The sequence below is a fragment of the Mytilus californianus genome, unplaced genomic scaffold (assembly GCF_021869535.1).
Source record: "Mytilus californianus isolate M0D057914Y unplaced genomic scaffold, xbMytCali1.0.p SCAF_7, whole genome shotgun sequence".
Taxonomy (NCBI): Eukaryota; Metazoa; Mollusca; class Bivalvia; order Mytilida; family Mytilidae; genus Mytilus; species Mytilus californianus.
Genome location: NW_026262723.1, coordinates 50,241,482 through 50,256,851, shown reverse-complemented (window position 1 = coordinate 50,256,851; position 15,370 = coordinate 50,241,482). Strand labels below are relative to the sequence as shown.

At 32.8% G+C, this 15,370-nt stretch overlaps 1 protein-coding gene across 5 annotated transcripts in view; it reads left to right on the top strand.

Moving 5' to 3' along the window:
* Positions 1-15,370, top strand: part of LOC127709697 (probable E3 ubiquitin-protein ligase HERC4) — a 428,281-nt gene that overhangs the window by 242,640 nt on the left and 170,271 nt on the right. For all 5 annotated transcript variants that reach the window (XM_052215333.1, XM_052215334.1, XM_052215335.1 and 2 more), the window contains one exon: positions 5,803-5,862. In XM_052215333.1, coding sequence (XP_052071293.1) covers positions 5,803-5,862 — 60 coding nt within the window. The remainder of the gene's footprint in view (positions 1-5,802; positions 5,863-15,370) is intronic.

The window sequence follows — 15,370 nt, the reverse complement described above, 5'->3', positions numbered from 1 at the left end:
ATTAGTAATTGTATACATTGCGAACAACATTTTAGTATATTTTCTCTGATATTCTTTCAATTTTATGAAAAACAACCAATCCTGAACTACAAAAAGTACAAAAATCCAATGGCGGTCAATAACTTCCATAACAATAAAGAAATGATTGCATTCTCTATCAAAATAAGAGAATATGAAGTAATACATATAATCAGGAACATATATATTGACAAACTGTTCCCAGATTTAATGCGTGAACATTAATTTATATATTTTTTTATGTGTTATTGCGACCAAGTTGATTACAAATACAAATTAACGAGTAAAGGTGTCTTCGTAGAGGTCTGCGTTTTATCGAATGTAAATACTGTGGAGTTCATTTTACATAAGAATTTTAATTATATACGTATCCGTCCGATCTGTGCATATAATTACTTTACTGATCGATCGCTGACCGCTGTCACTGTAACTCTCACATAGCTAATTTGACGTATCTGACGGATTCTATGGGTCATCAATCACCGATCAGTCATAGATCAGTCAAACATCCGTCACCGATCATTCACCGATCAGTCAAGTTCACGTCAAACAGTAACGCCTAAGGTTGCAAGTACTGTACGCCCCTGCATTTATATATACCCCTCCACACCAAGAAAAAAAGTATACATACGTACAAACAAACAAAGGATTATGTTTTGCCTCCTCCATCTCCTATTTTGAAAGTGCGGGGATTGCCCCCTTCCCCGGCTCATACCCACTTAAAAAAAAGGAAATAAACAACAAAAATATGAATAACAGATTTAAGACATTTAAAATTCAACGACATATGCAAATGAAATAAGAAAGAGTAATCAGACAAACGTAAATACAACATGTATAAATATATTGTCAAAATCAATAGAAAAAAGAAAAAAATATATAGAAATATAGAAAAAAAAAAAGCTGTTTCTCTGTTTTATGGGAAATAACATTCAATCAAAAGATAATTTATTTTGTCTCGTTTTAAATTTTTTTATCCACTTATTTTGGAAATCTTTTTTTTTTTTTTTAATTTCATGCTCATTGCAGTAATGACATATTCGAGTAGACGGGGTCTTAATTCAAGGCTTCCAAAACGGGTCATATTTGCCGGACAAATGTAAATTTATCGGACATTGTCCGACTGGGCCAAGCATGAAACGGACATCCTTTGAAGGTTTGCCATTTCAATAATCATGTGACTCCAAAAAATCTACCATTTTGACTTGACCTTGTGCCTTGCACAGACACACTTTTCCGGTCATTGAAGTGACAGTACTCTATAAACAAGCCCTACTATAATCCCCTCTCTATTCAATCAAAGGTTCATTAAGTGTCTAACAGGTGAGATATTCCTGTGGTCATCTGTGTCAGGTAAACTATGTGTGCCGGACTTCGATCGATCTTTTTATACGACCTCAAAAAAATTTTTGTGGTCGTATATTGGTATGACGTTGGCAGCGTCGTCGTCGTCGTTGTCGTCGTCCGGCGTTGTTGTCGTCCGAAGACACATTAGTTTTTGCACTCTAACTTTAGTTTAAGTGAATGGATCTCAATGAAATTTTACCATAAGGTTTAATACCACAAAAGGAAGGTGGGGATTGATTTTGGGGGTTATGGTACCCACAGTTAAGTAATTAGGGGCCAAAAATAAGCATTTTTGTAACTTCCAGACATAACTTGTGTGTAAGTGTATGGATCTCTCTGACATTGTATCACAAGGTTCCATATCACAAAGGGAATGCTGGGATTGATTTTGGGGGTAATTGCCTCCAAATTTTAGGAATCAGGGGCCAAAAAGGGCCAAAAAACAAGCATTTTTCTAGTTTCATGACAATAATTAAGTGTGTGTAAGTGTATGGATCTTTATGAAATTGTACTTCAAGGTTCCATATTAAAAGGGAAAGCTGGAATTGAGTTTGGGAGTAATTGCACAAAAAGTTTAGGAATAAGGGGCCAAAAAGGGGCCAAAAATAAGAATTTTTCTTGTTTCCAGACAATAACTTGTGTTCAAATGTATGGATCTCTCTGAAATTGTACTGCAAGGTACCATACCACAAAGGGAAGGCTTGGATTTATTTTGGGGGTAATTCCCTAAAAAATTTTGTAATTAGGGGCCATAAAAGGGCAAATAAACAAGCATTTTTCTTGTTTCAGGACAATAACTTGTGTGTAAGTGTTTGGATCTCTCTGAAATTGTACTGCAAGGTACCATACCACAAAGGGAAAGCTGGGATTGAGTTTGGGGGTGATGAATCATAAGGGGGTTCAAAAAATTTGGGGGGATTTTTTTTTTCCTTTTTTTTCATTTAAATTTTCCATTTTAAATTTGTTATTTCTGATTTATATATAAAAGCAAATAATAATGATATGGTTTAAATAGGTAAATTACAAATTTTTAAGTTCTTAGACCACTTTCATTCTGTGTGAGAAACCTATGCTGTGTCAAATATTTAATAACAATCCAAATTCAGTGCTGTATCAAGCTTGAATGTTGTGTCCATACTTGCCCCAGCTGTTCAGGGTTCGACCTCTGCGGTAGTATCAAGCTGCGCCCCAGCGGAGCATTTTATTGGAAGTTATTTTTTTATTTAAATTAAAAACATTCCTGGTGTAAATCTAACTACTTTTTAGCAAAATAGATTGAGACTATCAGAAAAACGTATGTAAAACGATAAGATCATAATTTACACGCAACAGGTAAACTATTTTGTACCGGACATTGATCGGTCTATTTATTTAAAAGTTATATTTAATTTTCAGCGTTTTGCATCTAATCAGTTTAGCTGAAAAGATTTAGATTATCAGAAATACGTATATGAACATGATTTGATGAAAAAATAAAAAAGGTTGTAAGCGAAAAAATCGTCAGAACCACGTTGTTTGAACTAGTACATGTGTGCGCATGTGCACAGGTGTGAGGTTTAATTATGCATCCAAATTTTTCAAAAATGCTATAATTATCATTGACACCTTTATCTAACGTTCATTTCGAGTATTTCCCTGAAGAAATAACGTGGAATGAGCTACTTAAACTCAGTCGTGCTTTGTAAACGTACACGGATTTTACATATCCGTCTCTGGTCAATGGTTTACCATTGCCAAGTCAACATCTGTTATTAGAAAAATGTGTTTTTTAAAATCGAAAGCGAAGTTTTTGACAGCGTAATTTTCCACAAATAAAGAGTCTAAGGCAGATATTAGTACGCTGATATTGCACACTTCGAATGATACACCGTCAATTGAGCAGTTTACGTCAGAACATCGAATTTATATCAAAAGTCAAGTTTAAAATCGTTTTTGTGTCAATCATTGATATGAAGCCCAACTGATTAAACTGCTTGCCTGTTGTTACTAAGTCTTTAGGGACTGAAATCGGGATAAGACAAAAAATGTCTACTAGACCCAAGTATTGATCACGTGACACAGTATTTTTTCCATTTTCCATCCCTATATCCAAAATGGGTGGAATTTTATTGACGTTGAGACTGATTTTGCACTATCACAATTCGACTCAAGCACATTCCTTGAACATAAAGAGAAAAGGACAAATCCTCCGTATATTTCGATTGAGACGATTTAAAAGATTTCAGCTTAATTGCAAAGCAAACACACGAGAGGTTTGTACATGGAAACATTTTATGGTTGCAGTTACTGTAGCAGTCAGTAACTTCGTAGATACTTTATTTAATTTCAGCATTTTGGGGCAAAGTTAGCTTTTTTATGAACACTTTCATATAAATTGTATTTATAAAACAAGGTAATTAGGCCACAAGGTGTACGATAAAGTGCCTATGAACTCACTGAATGCACGAGTGACTCTATTCATATGTTCATCATGTGTCCTTGTAACTTCATAAAAAAGTGTCTGTGTAACACCCCTTATTGTACTGTTTTTCTATAGCTCTACGGGGGGCAAAGTCGTACAAAGTTAGTTACAACAAACTAATCTTCCCTGAGGCCCTCACATACAAATTACAATACAATCAAAAACAGATATTTACACATAGTTAATTTACAGTCAAGAAGTTCAATGTATTATTATAAACATGATTAGAATATAGCAAAGTGCTCTCGACCAATGAAATTGTAGGATTTGGTGTTTCTTAATTGTGAAGAATGAATGAAATCATGTTCTTAGTAAGGGATTATCCTATTGTTTAGGTCTACTTACAGTTCAAAACAAAGAGTTTCTATAAATGAGTTACAAATGCTCCGAAGCACGTTTATCAGGTTGAAAGAATTTGTGATTAAAACTGACTAAAAGTTAAAATTTGAAACATACAAAAAAATCAAAATAGGATGAAGTTTACTGGTGCAGTAACATTGGTACCGTTAACGTTATTATGAGAATATTAATAACTTCAAATTACTAAAAAAGAAAAATGAACAATATCAAAGCAATGCAGTGCAAAAAAAACCCCAAAAAAACAAAGGTTTAAAATTAAATAAAACCTTAATTTTCTACTCTTTCAAAAACTCAGCTTACTGGATCCGCGATTGGTGAGAATAGTAATTTCCAATATTCTGATAAAATTCTAAAAAAAGGAATTTAGTTTAACTTTTGAATCTATTTTAAACTATTTTAAAGGCATTGTATTTGAACATTTCCCTGACATAATGAAGAAGTATTTGATGTAAAGGACTGGACTAAAATATTGGCTGTAAAATAAAATTGATTTGTAACTCAAATTTTGATTTTATTGATTTGAACTGGAAATAAACAAAAAGATAATTCCTCGCTAAAATATTACATGATTAACATTCATACTCACAATCAGGAAATATTTCTTACCATTTCATTGTACTGTTGTGTCATCTAATGTCTAAAACACAATCTATTATATTTTCTCAAATTATAAGAAAGTCCTTACATCACTAGAGTTAGTGCTGACATATAAACTTAGATATAAGAAGATGTGGTATGAGTGCCAATGAGACAAGTCTTCATCCAAGTCACAATTTGTAAAAGTAAACCATTATAGGTCAAAGTACGGCCTTCATCACGGAGCCTTGGCTCACACCGAACAGCAAGCTATAAAGGGCCCCAAAAATGACTAGTGTAAAACCATTCAAACAGGAAAACCAACGGTCTTATCTATATAAAAAAACGAGAAACGAGAAACACTTATGAACCACATCAACAAACGACAACCCCTGTACATCAGGTTCCTGACCTCAGATTTTCAAATTGTCATAGCTATTCAAACTACTTAAATAGTAATGGTGCTTAACCTCATGTACTTTTGACATTTGACATTCATTGTAAGGAAATACATGGGATTCAATTTCCTGCTGTTGAAAATTTATCCTGGGTTCAAATTTCCATATGGTATTTTTAGTCCAGGGTCAATATTCCATATGGTTATTTGACCCTGGGTTCAATTAACAGGTGTTCAAAATACCATATGAAACAGGTATTTGAAAATTCAAAATGGCCATTGTTACTATTGAAACATGGGAATAGATTTACATAGAACCCTTTGGGGAAACACATCGAAAGAACATTTTCCTAAAGATTATTAGATCCAACCCAATGAAATGTTATAAATATGCATTCTACTTGTAATATGAAGATGTGAATTTTTTTTAATTCATAACGTTGCCATGGAAACAGCAAACATGTTTCAAACTAAATTAGATTTTACAGAAGGGTGACCTGTCATACTTATTAATGTATATTTCAAAATGGCTGTCATTACAATGGTAATTGATTTATGGGGTGACATTTGCTTTTGCTAAATTCTTTTCTCTCTTACAAATGATAACATATATAAGACAATATAATTTGTTTTCTCTTTTCAGTTGTATAAACAGACTGTGATATACCTACTTCAGTTACCCCAGTCACTGATTCAAACAGAGGTAGGCTGGTTCTCAGTGTTGTACTGAAATTATCTTTCAATTAAAATGTGTTTTCTTCAGTGTTTTCTAATAAAAGTGGGCCAGCTGTTATTATTTTCAATCCTGTTTTTTATACGACCGCAAAAAAATTTTGCGGTCGTATATTGGTATGACGTTGGCGTTGTCGTCGTCCGAAGACACATTGGTTTTCGCACTCTAACTTTAGTTTAAGTGAATGGATCTCTATGAAATTTTACGATAAGGTTCAATATCACAAAAGGAAGGTGGGGATTGATTTTGGGGGTTATGGTAATAACAGTAAAGGAATTAGGGGCCAAAAATAAGCATTTTTGTAACTTCCAGACATAACTTGTGTGTTAGTGTATGGATCTCTCTGACATTGTACCACAAGGTTCCATATCACAAAGGCAATGCTGGAATTGTTTTTGGGGGTAATTGCCTCACAATTTTAGGAATTAGGGGCCAAAAAGGGGCAAAAAACAAGCATTTTTCTAGTTTCATGACAATAACTTGTGTGTAAGTGTATGGATCTCTCTGAAATTGTACTACAAGGTTCCATATCACAAAGGACAAGCTGGGATTGATGATGGGGGTAATTGCCCAAAACATTTAGTAATAAGGGGCCAAGAATGGGCAAAAAATAAGCATTTTTCTAGTTTCCAGACAATAACTTGTGTTCAAGTGTATGGATCTCTCTGAAATTGTACTGCAAGGTACATGTACCATATCACAAAGGACAAGCTGGAATTGAGTTTGGGGGTAATTGCCTCAAAATTTTAGGAATTTGGGGCCAAAAAGGGGTCAAAAACAAGAATTTTTCTAGTTTCCAGACAATAACTTGTGTTCAAGTTTATGGATCTCTCTGAAATTGTAATGCAAGGTACCATACCACAAAGGGAAGGCTGGGATTGAGTTTGGGGGTGATGAATCATAAGGGGGTTCAAAAAATTTGGGGGGGGGATTTTTTTTTTCCTTTATTTTCTTTAAAATTGTTTGATTAGGTAAATTAAAAATGTTTAAGTTCTTAGACCACATTCATTCTGTGTCAGAAACCTATGCTGTGTCAAATATTTAATTACAATCCAAATTCAGTGCTGTATCAAGCTTGAATGTTGTGTCCATACTTGCCCCAACTGTTCAGGGTTCGACCTCTGCGGTCGTATCAAGCTGCGCCCCAGTCGAGCATTTTATTATCTCTTAAGATGATGTTACTAAATACAATCAAGGTCATCATTGATAATTCTGTTAACTTACTGCAAAGGTGTTATACCACCAAAACATAGTATGTCGCATTCGGATTCATGCTAAAATGGGTAAAAAAATATTCCCTTGAATTTAACAGTTGTAGGAAATCAACCCTGCATTTAATTTCAGAAATATTTTAATGATTGATTGATTGATTGATTGGTGTTTAAGGCCACTTTCAACACTATTGTGCTATTTCGTGGCGGTCAGTTTTTATAGGTGGAGGAAGGCGGAGTGCCCTGAGATTTGGTAGGAAAACAGACTATCCTAGACAATTAAGATTGGAGTCGAGTGCACCTGCCCCGTGCAGGATTTGAACTCACAACCTCAGTGTTGACAGGCTAGTGATACAGTAGTTCGACTAAAATTTAATGAATCATAAACATATATCTTGGTCGTTTCAAAGCACCATTCTTTTTTATTTGGTGTTCCTTTAAGATATTTTAAAAACTTGAGGTGATATGGTTCACTAAAGCTTGTAAACAGGAAAAAAAGGGATGAGAAGTTGATTGATTTACTTCTGGTGATGGTTATTTTCTTGAAAATGGAAATGTTATGTAAAAGTTTCACTGTAGTACTGAACAGGATAAAACTTTACTCATGTTACTCGTGCCAAGTATTTCTTTATTTGAAACAAAGATAAATTCTGCAGATTTCTTTTTGAAAAAGGACAATTTTACAAAGACTAATAGTATAAAACAATGGTGGAACATCAGCTGATTTTACTTTTGTGCTATGCTTTATTTAATCCCTTTAACATAATGAGAAGACATTTTACTTTTGTTTTAAGCACATGGTTTCTAACACCATATGTTGACTTGACAACCATATACTATATTGGAACAAAGATGCCTGAAATCTGTGTAATTTTGTCAGCATCAACTTTAAGTAAATCTCTCCACAATATTTTTTCAAGTTAATATTTGAGATGAACATGAGATAGATGCTATAAATTATTTTAAATGACATTTTTCAACATTCTGAAAGCTTTGGAATGCATAATTAAGTTCCACACCTGTGCACATGCATGAAGGCTTGTACTTGTGTTAACAACATGGTTCTGTTGATTTTTTTCTCTTATAAACCTTTTTAATGCTATTATGTACTACTCATTTATTTATAAATTTAAAAACAACTGATGTCCAGTATTATAAAGTTAACCTGTCAGGTGAACAGATACATTTCAGCTGTCAGGCAACCAATTAACATTGATAGTTATTTCCGTTTTTGATGAGAGGGTATTAAGGTATGGCTTATTTTTATACTGTAACTACTCATGTCACTTTTATGAATGGAAAAGTGGCAAACTCACATTTGATGTCTGCTTCAGCCGTACACAAGCTAGTCAAAAATAAAATTTGCAGGTCATTCCCAAATATATGTCTATTTTGGAACCCATGTCTCTTCATCTTCACTTAAGGAGAGGGATATGCTAGTTTAAATGTTCATCTGAACAACAGTTCTTCACACATTTCTGTTGTATTTTCCTTAGAAACTTCATGTCATATCCCTTTCTTATTTGGTATCATAATTCATCTGCTTTTACTATACTGTCTGACATATTTTCAGATACCTCACTTTTTTGCTGTATTTACAATTACATTATGTAATTTACATGCATTGCACTTTTATGAAACTACAGGTCAGTGCATTATTATATTTGATATTTTGTACAAAGCTGATTTGCTTTAACACCCCTTACTCTTTAGTAAGAGCATGTCTGTCCTTTACATATGCTATATCATATTATTCTTAGCAACTACAAATGTTAGCTTCTTGGTAATTCAGTAGCAAGATGAATCTCTTTTAAGTCATTCCCTGTGATATATTTTCTGATTCCACATTCTCTATTTCATATTTTCATATATTCCAGTATGTCCTTTACAATTGTAATTGACAAATGTAGTATTTACATCACATTTAAATCAGCAACTATTAATCATTAAAGCTGAAATGATACACATACCTATTGAAATGATTCCATTTCAATACATGGACAATAGTATACACCAGTTCAGCCATTGTCATCACTTTGTTTCTGTCCTCAGTCTGTCTGTCCTTTTGTGGTCCATTGTCATTGTAATGTTGGAAAATCTTCTCAGTTTGCTTCAGGGCCTCTTTTTTTTTAATTACTTGGTTTACGGACAACTGCTGTGAAAAGTTAGGGTCGGAGGAGGTAAAAAAAATAAAAATAAAATAGCAGTCTTAGATTATTTTTTTTTCACATATAACTGTTCTGAAAAATTAAGAGTCGGAGCCCGCCCTCCCGAAGTTAAAAAAATGCTGTAATTACTGGACATACTGGGGGACATTTGATAAGAAGAAATAGTTTTAATTTAGCTCTTATCTTGATATTCTTTGCATTTGAATATGCATGTTTGACCCAGAAGCTTTTGAAGACAATATACTTGACATAAAGGTGTAATACCACCAAATCATGGTACGTCACATCCGGTTGCATACGAAAATAGGTCGAAAAAAAATATTCCCTTGAATTTGACAGTTGTAGGTAATTGATCCTACATTTCATTGCAGTAAAACATTTCTGGGTCATAAACATATATCTTGGGTATTTCAAAGCACCATTATTTTTTTATTTGGGGTTTCTATAGAATATTTTGGAAACTTGAGGTTACATGGTTACTAAAGCTTGTATACAGGTTAAAAAAGGGGGAAAATTTGATTGGTTAACTTCCAGTGATGGTTATTTTCTTATATGCAATGAAATGTTAGGTGAAATTTTTTCTATAGTACTGGACAGGATCAAACTTTACTCATGCCAAGTATTTCTTTATTTGAAACAAAGATAAATTCTGCACAATTTTTTGAAAAGTGCAAATTTAACAAAGACTAATAGGGGAAAATCAATGGTGGTATTACACCTAAACACTTTCTTTGATTTTCGACTTTGAAAATCAAGAGTGTTCATGATCCTATCATGCTGATGAGGAAATAACAATGTACCAAAATTTGGCGAAACCCATATTTTGTAGACAGGAAATTTGTTGGTCCAGCTGTGAACTAGAAAATAAACAGTGGTTTAACTACAGTTTTAAAAGTGAAGAAAGCCATACTTTGACCTTTTATTGTTAATTTGAAATACATTGCGACTTTGATGGAGAGTTGTCTCATAATTTGGCACTCATACCACATCTACATGTACCTGTAGAATCTTTTAAGGGCTCATGTGTAAGGCAATTCAATCCTTTTTTAGCCCACCCAGATTTGTACTTGTTCTAAAAACTAAACTCATAATTATCCTGCATTTTATGGGTCACTTTTGGTTGGCGAATAATTCAAATTTTAAATAGTTATTATTTAAAGAAGTCCAAATTAATCACTAGAACTGGGGTTCAGAACTGGTATTTAATTTCTTCCTAATGCCAATCCACTCATATTAATAAAAATTTGTAATAAAAGTAATCGTCCAATTTATCACTACAACTGGTACATAACATCTTCTCAATGATGATCAAGCTGTATTTTAAAGTTATCAACGATCTTTGCAGACACAACATTTTCGGGTAAACTGTTCCAATGGTTTATATTATAATTCGTTGGGAAACATGTCTTCTTATTTATATTTTTTTTTTCGTAAAAAGCATTGTACAATATTGATCCGAGACTGAGAGTGTCCGTATGGATGTAAGGGCATGAAGGGGGGATACCAAAGGTTGAGAACAATGTTTAATTCAATGACAAAAAGTAAAATAACAAAAATACCGAACTCCGAGAAAAATTCAAAACGGAAAGTCCCTAATTAAACCGAAATTGAGACATTTTCATCAGCCTTATTATCCAAAATGGCATCGCCGATTGTTTGCTTTGGTTTGCATTTAATGAAATTTCTTTCATTATGTTTGCCATCAAAGTTTATGTTTAGCTGAAAGTAAATGAAAGCGTCAGACACTATGGTTCTCGTGGGTCTCATGGGGATATACAGTGTAGGGGAGTGAAACACACGTTTATGTAATTCGTCTGCGTCACTTCGAAGCTTTTTGGAACGCGCCGTTCACGACAAACGCTTTTTTGACACAGAACAAAGCTTTTTGGAACTCCTCAAATTTTTTTACTTACAGCACTAGAAAAATAAGTCGGCGGAATAAAAACAACATGAAATCAAAATTTTAATTTTATCTCACTTTTAGACAAAATCGGGTCGGCGGATCCGTAAACTAACTTATAAAAAATAAAAGGCCCTACACGGATATTATCAAAGACCTTATCATTAACATTTGTAATAAAGCATATGAAAATAGTAGAATAAATTAAGTATTTTGGGAGTGTTAATCTTTTTTTTTAAGATGTCTTTAGATAAATTTGGTAAACAGGTTTGATTCAACTTTACACTATACATTGCCACACAATCTTAGGGGACGACCATTTGATATTCTGGGGGGGGGGGGGGGAGGGGGGAGGAGGATTTTGAAAATAACTAACTCAGCCTTGATAATAACAAAAATGAATGATTTGTTCTGTGGTAGTTTGAAAATAAATAGTCTGACCTACAATGTATTGAAAATAAATAACTCGGCATGTCTTTTAAGCCATTTTATAAATGCTATTCTAAAGTAAGAAATGGCACCAGATTCTTCCAAAATTCCGTCTTTTTTCATATTTTTTTTGGGAAATATTTTTTTATAATACATTGTTTAAATATTAATGTACTTGAAATGTCTGAAAATTGGTTTCATTTAACTAGATGTATATTATCTTAGGAACATTTACCTCACTTTCATAACAGGGCTGTAACTAAATTAAGGCAAATGCCTCAGGTAGGAAATTTCAAAAACAAAAGCTTGTCTTCATATCAATTTGTTTTTACTTCGAACGCCTTGCAAGAAGCAAGTTCTGTTTACCCTCTGACATAGCCCCCGTTTTTCGGGATCCATATTTCTCATTTAATTTTAGTTTTCAGTGTTTGTTGTTTGTTGTTTTATCTTTTCCAGGGTTTGTCTTTTGTTCATTGATTGCCCTTCTTTATTCACTTAGCATGCTTAGTGTTACATTCCATTTGTAATTTAGTAATTTTTTTTAAACTTGAGTTTTATTTTATTTAAGGACTTTTTATCTAATTTTACAAACTACATGTATTTCAAATTGTATCTCAGTTAGGAAGTTCATCAAGTTGTAATTGAAATGTGTTATAAAAATTTACTTGACATAGTTATAGCAATAATAATCAGCCCCTCTTAACTTAAATTTGAGAAAAAAAACACATAATTGACAGGTATATTAAAAAGATTATCTGCAAGCCAAAACACTAAGAAGAAAAAAACAAGCAGCCACATAATTAAGTTTGTGAATTACACTTTTTGCTTTATCCTACATATTGGTCTTTTGATGTTGTCCATTAAAAAACTAAAAGTCTTACACTGAATCTATATATTTTGCTCTGAGACCAAAATATTGTTGAAAAAATAATAAACAGAACTTGCGTTTCAGATTACGAAAGGATCTGGGAAACGCAGAGAATGCAAGATTTTGCATCACTTTTCTATATCTTCTTGGGGCCTTCAGCGGCCCCGAAAACCTTCGCCGATTTTTTTGCCTCGCTCCGCTCGGCATATATGTTTGACATTACTTTTAAAAGTGGCTTAGTTACACCCCCACTTTAATACCCTGTACGTATGCAATAAATGCAGTTTGGAATTCAGAAGATTCACTTCCAGAGGATGATGATTAATTCTGATTTAATGGTACATAATGATTTGACTATACATGTATTATCTATTTAGGAATAAAAAAAATTAATTTTAAAATTGTGTGTTTTCAAATATTATAAATATAATTTTGAAAATAAATAATCAGTCCCTTGTTTTAATGAAAATGAAAAATCATGCTTCAACAGTGCAGAAAATAGATAATCTCTTCTTCTAGTTCACAAAAATAAATAACCAATCCAAAACAAATCCTCCTGGCCCCCACCAGAATACCAAATGGTCGCCCCCTTATTAAATAGTTTTCCAATTTAATCAAATGGTTGTTTGGAATATCTGATTGCAATTATCTCATATAAAGCCTTCTTCTGTAATGAAAAAGCAATACAGTTTTTAACAGGTTGTAAGTTGTAGATATTCCCATGGGCATTTGTTGCACCCCTTTAACAGCAGACTTTTTCATGTATTGTCATGAATCACAGTTTATGGACAAACTCAGTAAAGAACCAACTAAGTTCCATTTAATTGATAAATTCATCAACAGTTACCGTTATCTTGATGACATTTTCTCATTGAATGATCAACACACTGGGTATCTGATCCGAAATCTGCATAATCCTCTGTTGGAATCAGATCCAGATTTTACTTGCAGTACTTGCAACCTTATGTGTAACTATTTTAGCCATCAGTCAGCAGTCATCAATCAGTCAAGTCTGTGTCACCAATCCGTCAGACTTATAGTGAAAAATTTGACTGATTGGACTGATCGGATAGATCAGACGGATTTACCTTTCTAATGGATTGAACTCTACTACGGCACATGTTGATCTCTTACAAATTATGGAATCTGATTTTTGTTTCATTTGAGTCAAATGGCCCCATGGAAATATAGAAATCGTGAAAGTACAGAAACCCGACATTTTATTTTTATTCACTCAAAATTTTACATTTGTTAAAAGAAGTGAAATATACGATAAAACTAAAATTTAAATCTTATTAAAGAATTTCGATTGTCTTAAATATATAAGCATTTTTATCAAACCTGATGAGTGCTAAATATGGTGTTTATCACGTTTGTTAAAAGCTACTAGATTTGCCGATTAATTCTCTAAAAAAATAAAACACTCAAATATTGCAAATTTCAATAAAATAAGGAAATATGGACACTAAAAAAAATGCAAACAAAATATAAAGTATATTTTCTCTTAAATTCATTATATTTGGTGGAGAACCCAATCAAATGTACAAAAATAATTATATCAAATGATGGTTAATGATTTCCATTAAATTTTAATGAAATAAAGAAAAAATTAATCTCTTATTCAACTAAAAAAAAGTTCAAATATCTTTATCCTTATATTATTCATATTATATGAAAAAATAACTTATCAAGGGGCATTTGAAATGACCAGAGACATTGTATTCGGGGCATTTGAAATGACCAGAGACATTGTATTCAATGTCTCTGAAATGACTTATTGAAAATGCAAGTGCATTGATTTTTATGAAAAGAAGAAATATGTGCATGTTTAAACAATGCAAACAAAATCTTAGTAACTTACCTCATATATTTATCATATTTTATGAAAAACAACCCATCCTGATGTACACAAATTACTAAAAACCAATGAGGTTCATGATTTACATTAAAAAAAAGAAATAAATGAATTTTTAATCAATACAAACAAAAATTTAAGCATCTTTATCCTTTTATTATTCACATTTTGCTAAAATAACTGAACTGAGGCATTTCAAATGACTGATTGCAAATAACTGCATTAGTTTTGATAAAATTGGCATATTTATACGACCACACAATTTTTGTGGCGGTATTATGAATGTTGTGACGTCAGAGTCATGGTCCGAAGACATTTGGTTTCCAGACAATAACTTGAGTATAAGTGTATGGATCTCTATGAAATTGTAACGTAAGGTTTCATACCACAAAAGGAAGGTTGGAATTGATTTTGGGGTTATTGTCCTTACTATTTAGGTATTTTAAAGGGCAAAAAGGGGCCAAAAGCAAGAATTTTTCTTGTTTCAGGACAATAACTTGTGTATAAGTGTATGGATCGCTATTAAATTGTACCACAAAGTTCCATACCTCTAAAGGAAGGTTGGGATTGGTTTTGGGGGATATGGCCCAAACCATTTAGGAAAAAGGGGTCAAAAAGGGGCCAAAAAACTAGAATTTTCTGGTTTCTAGACAGTAACGAGTATAAGTCGATGGATCTCTATGAAATTGTACCACAAGGTTCCATACCAAAAAAGGAAGGTTGGGATTGATTTTGGGGGTAAGAAAAAGCGGCCAAAAACAATACTTTTCTAATACTTTCTATAAATTGCTTATTTCTTGACCAATTTCAATGTAGTTATTGAATTCTTGGGGTTCTTTATTATGCTTAATCGAACCGTGTATTTAGATTCAAGATTTTGGGCCCCTTTTTTTAATTGCTCCACATTGAGGTCCAAAGGGTCAAAAATTAATCTTTGTTGGATTTCATCAAAAATTGAATTATTTGGGTTCTTTGATAAGCTGAATGTAACCGTGTTTTTAGAATTATTTTTTTTGGGCCTGTTTTCAAATTGGTCCACATTAAGGT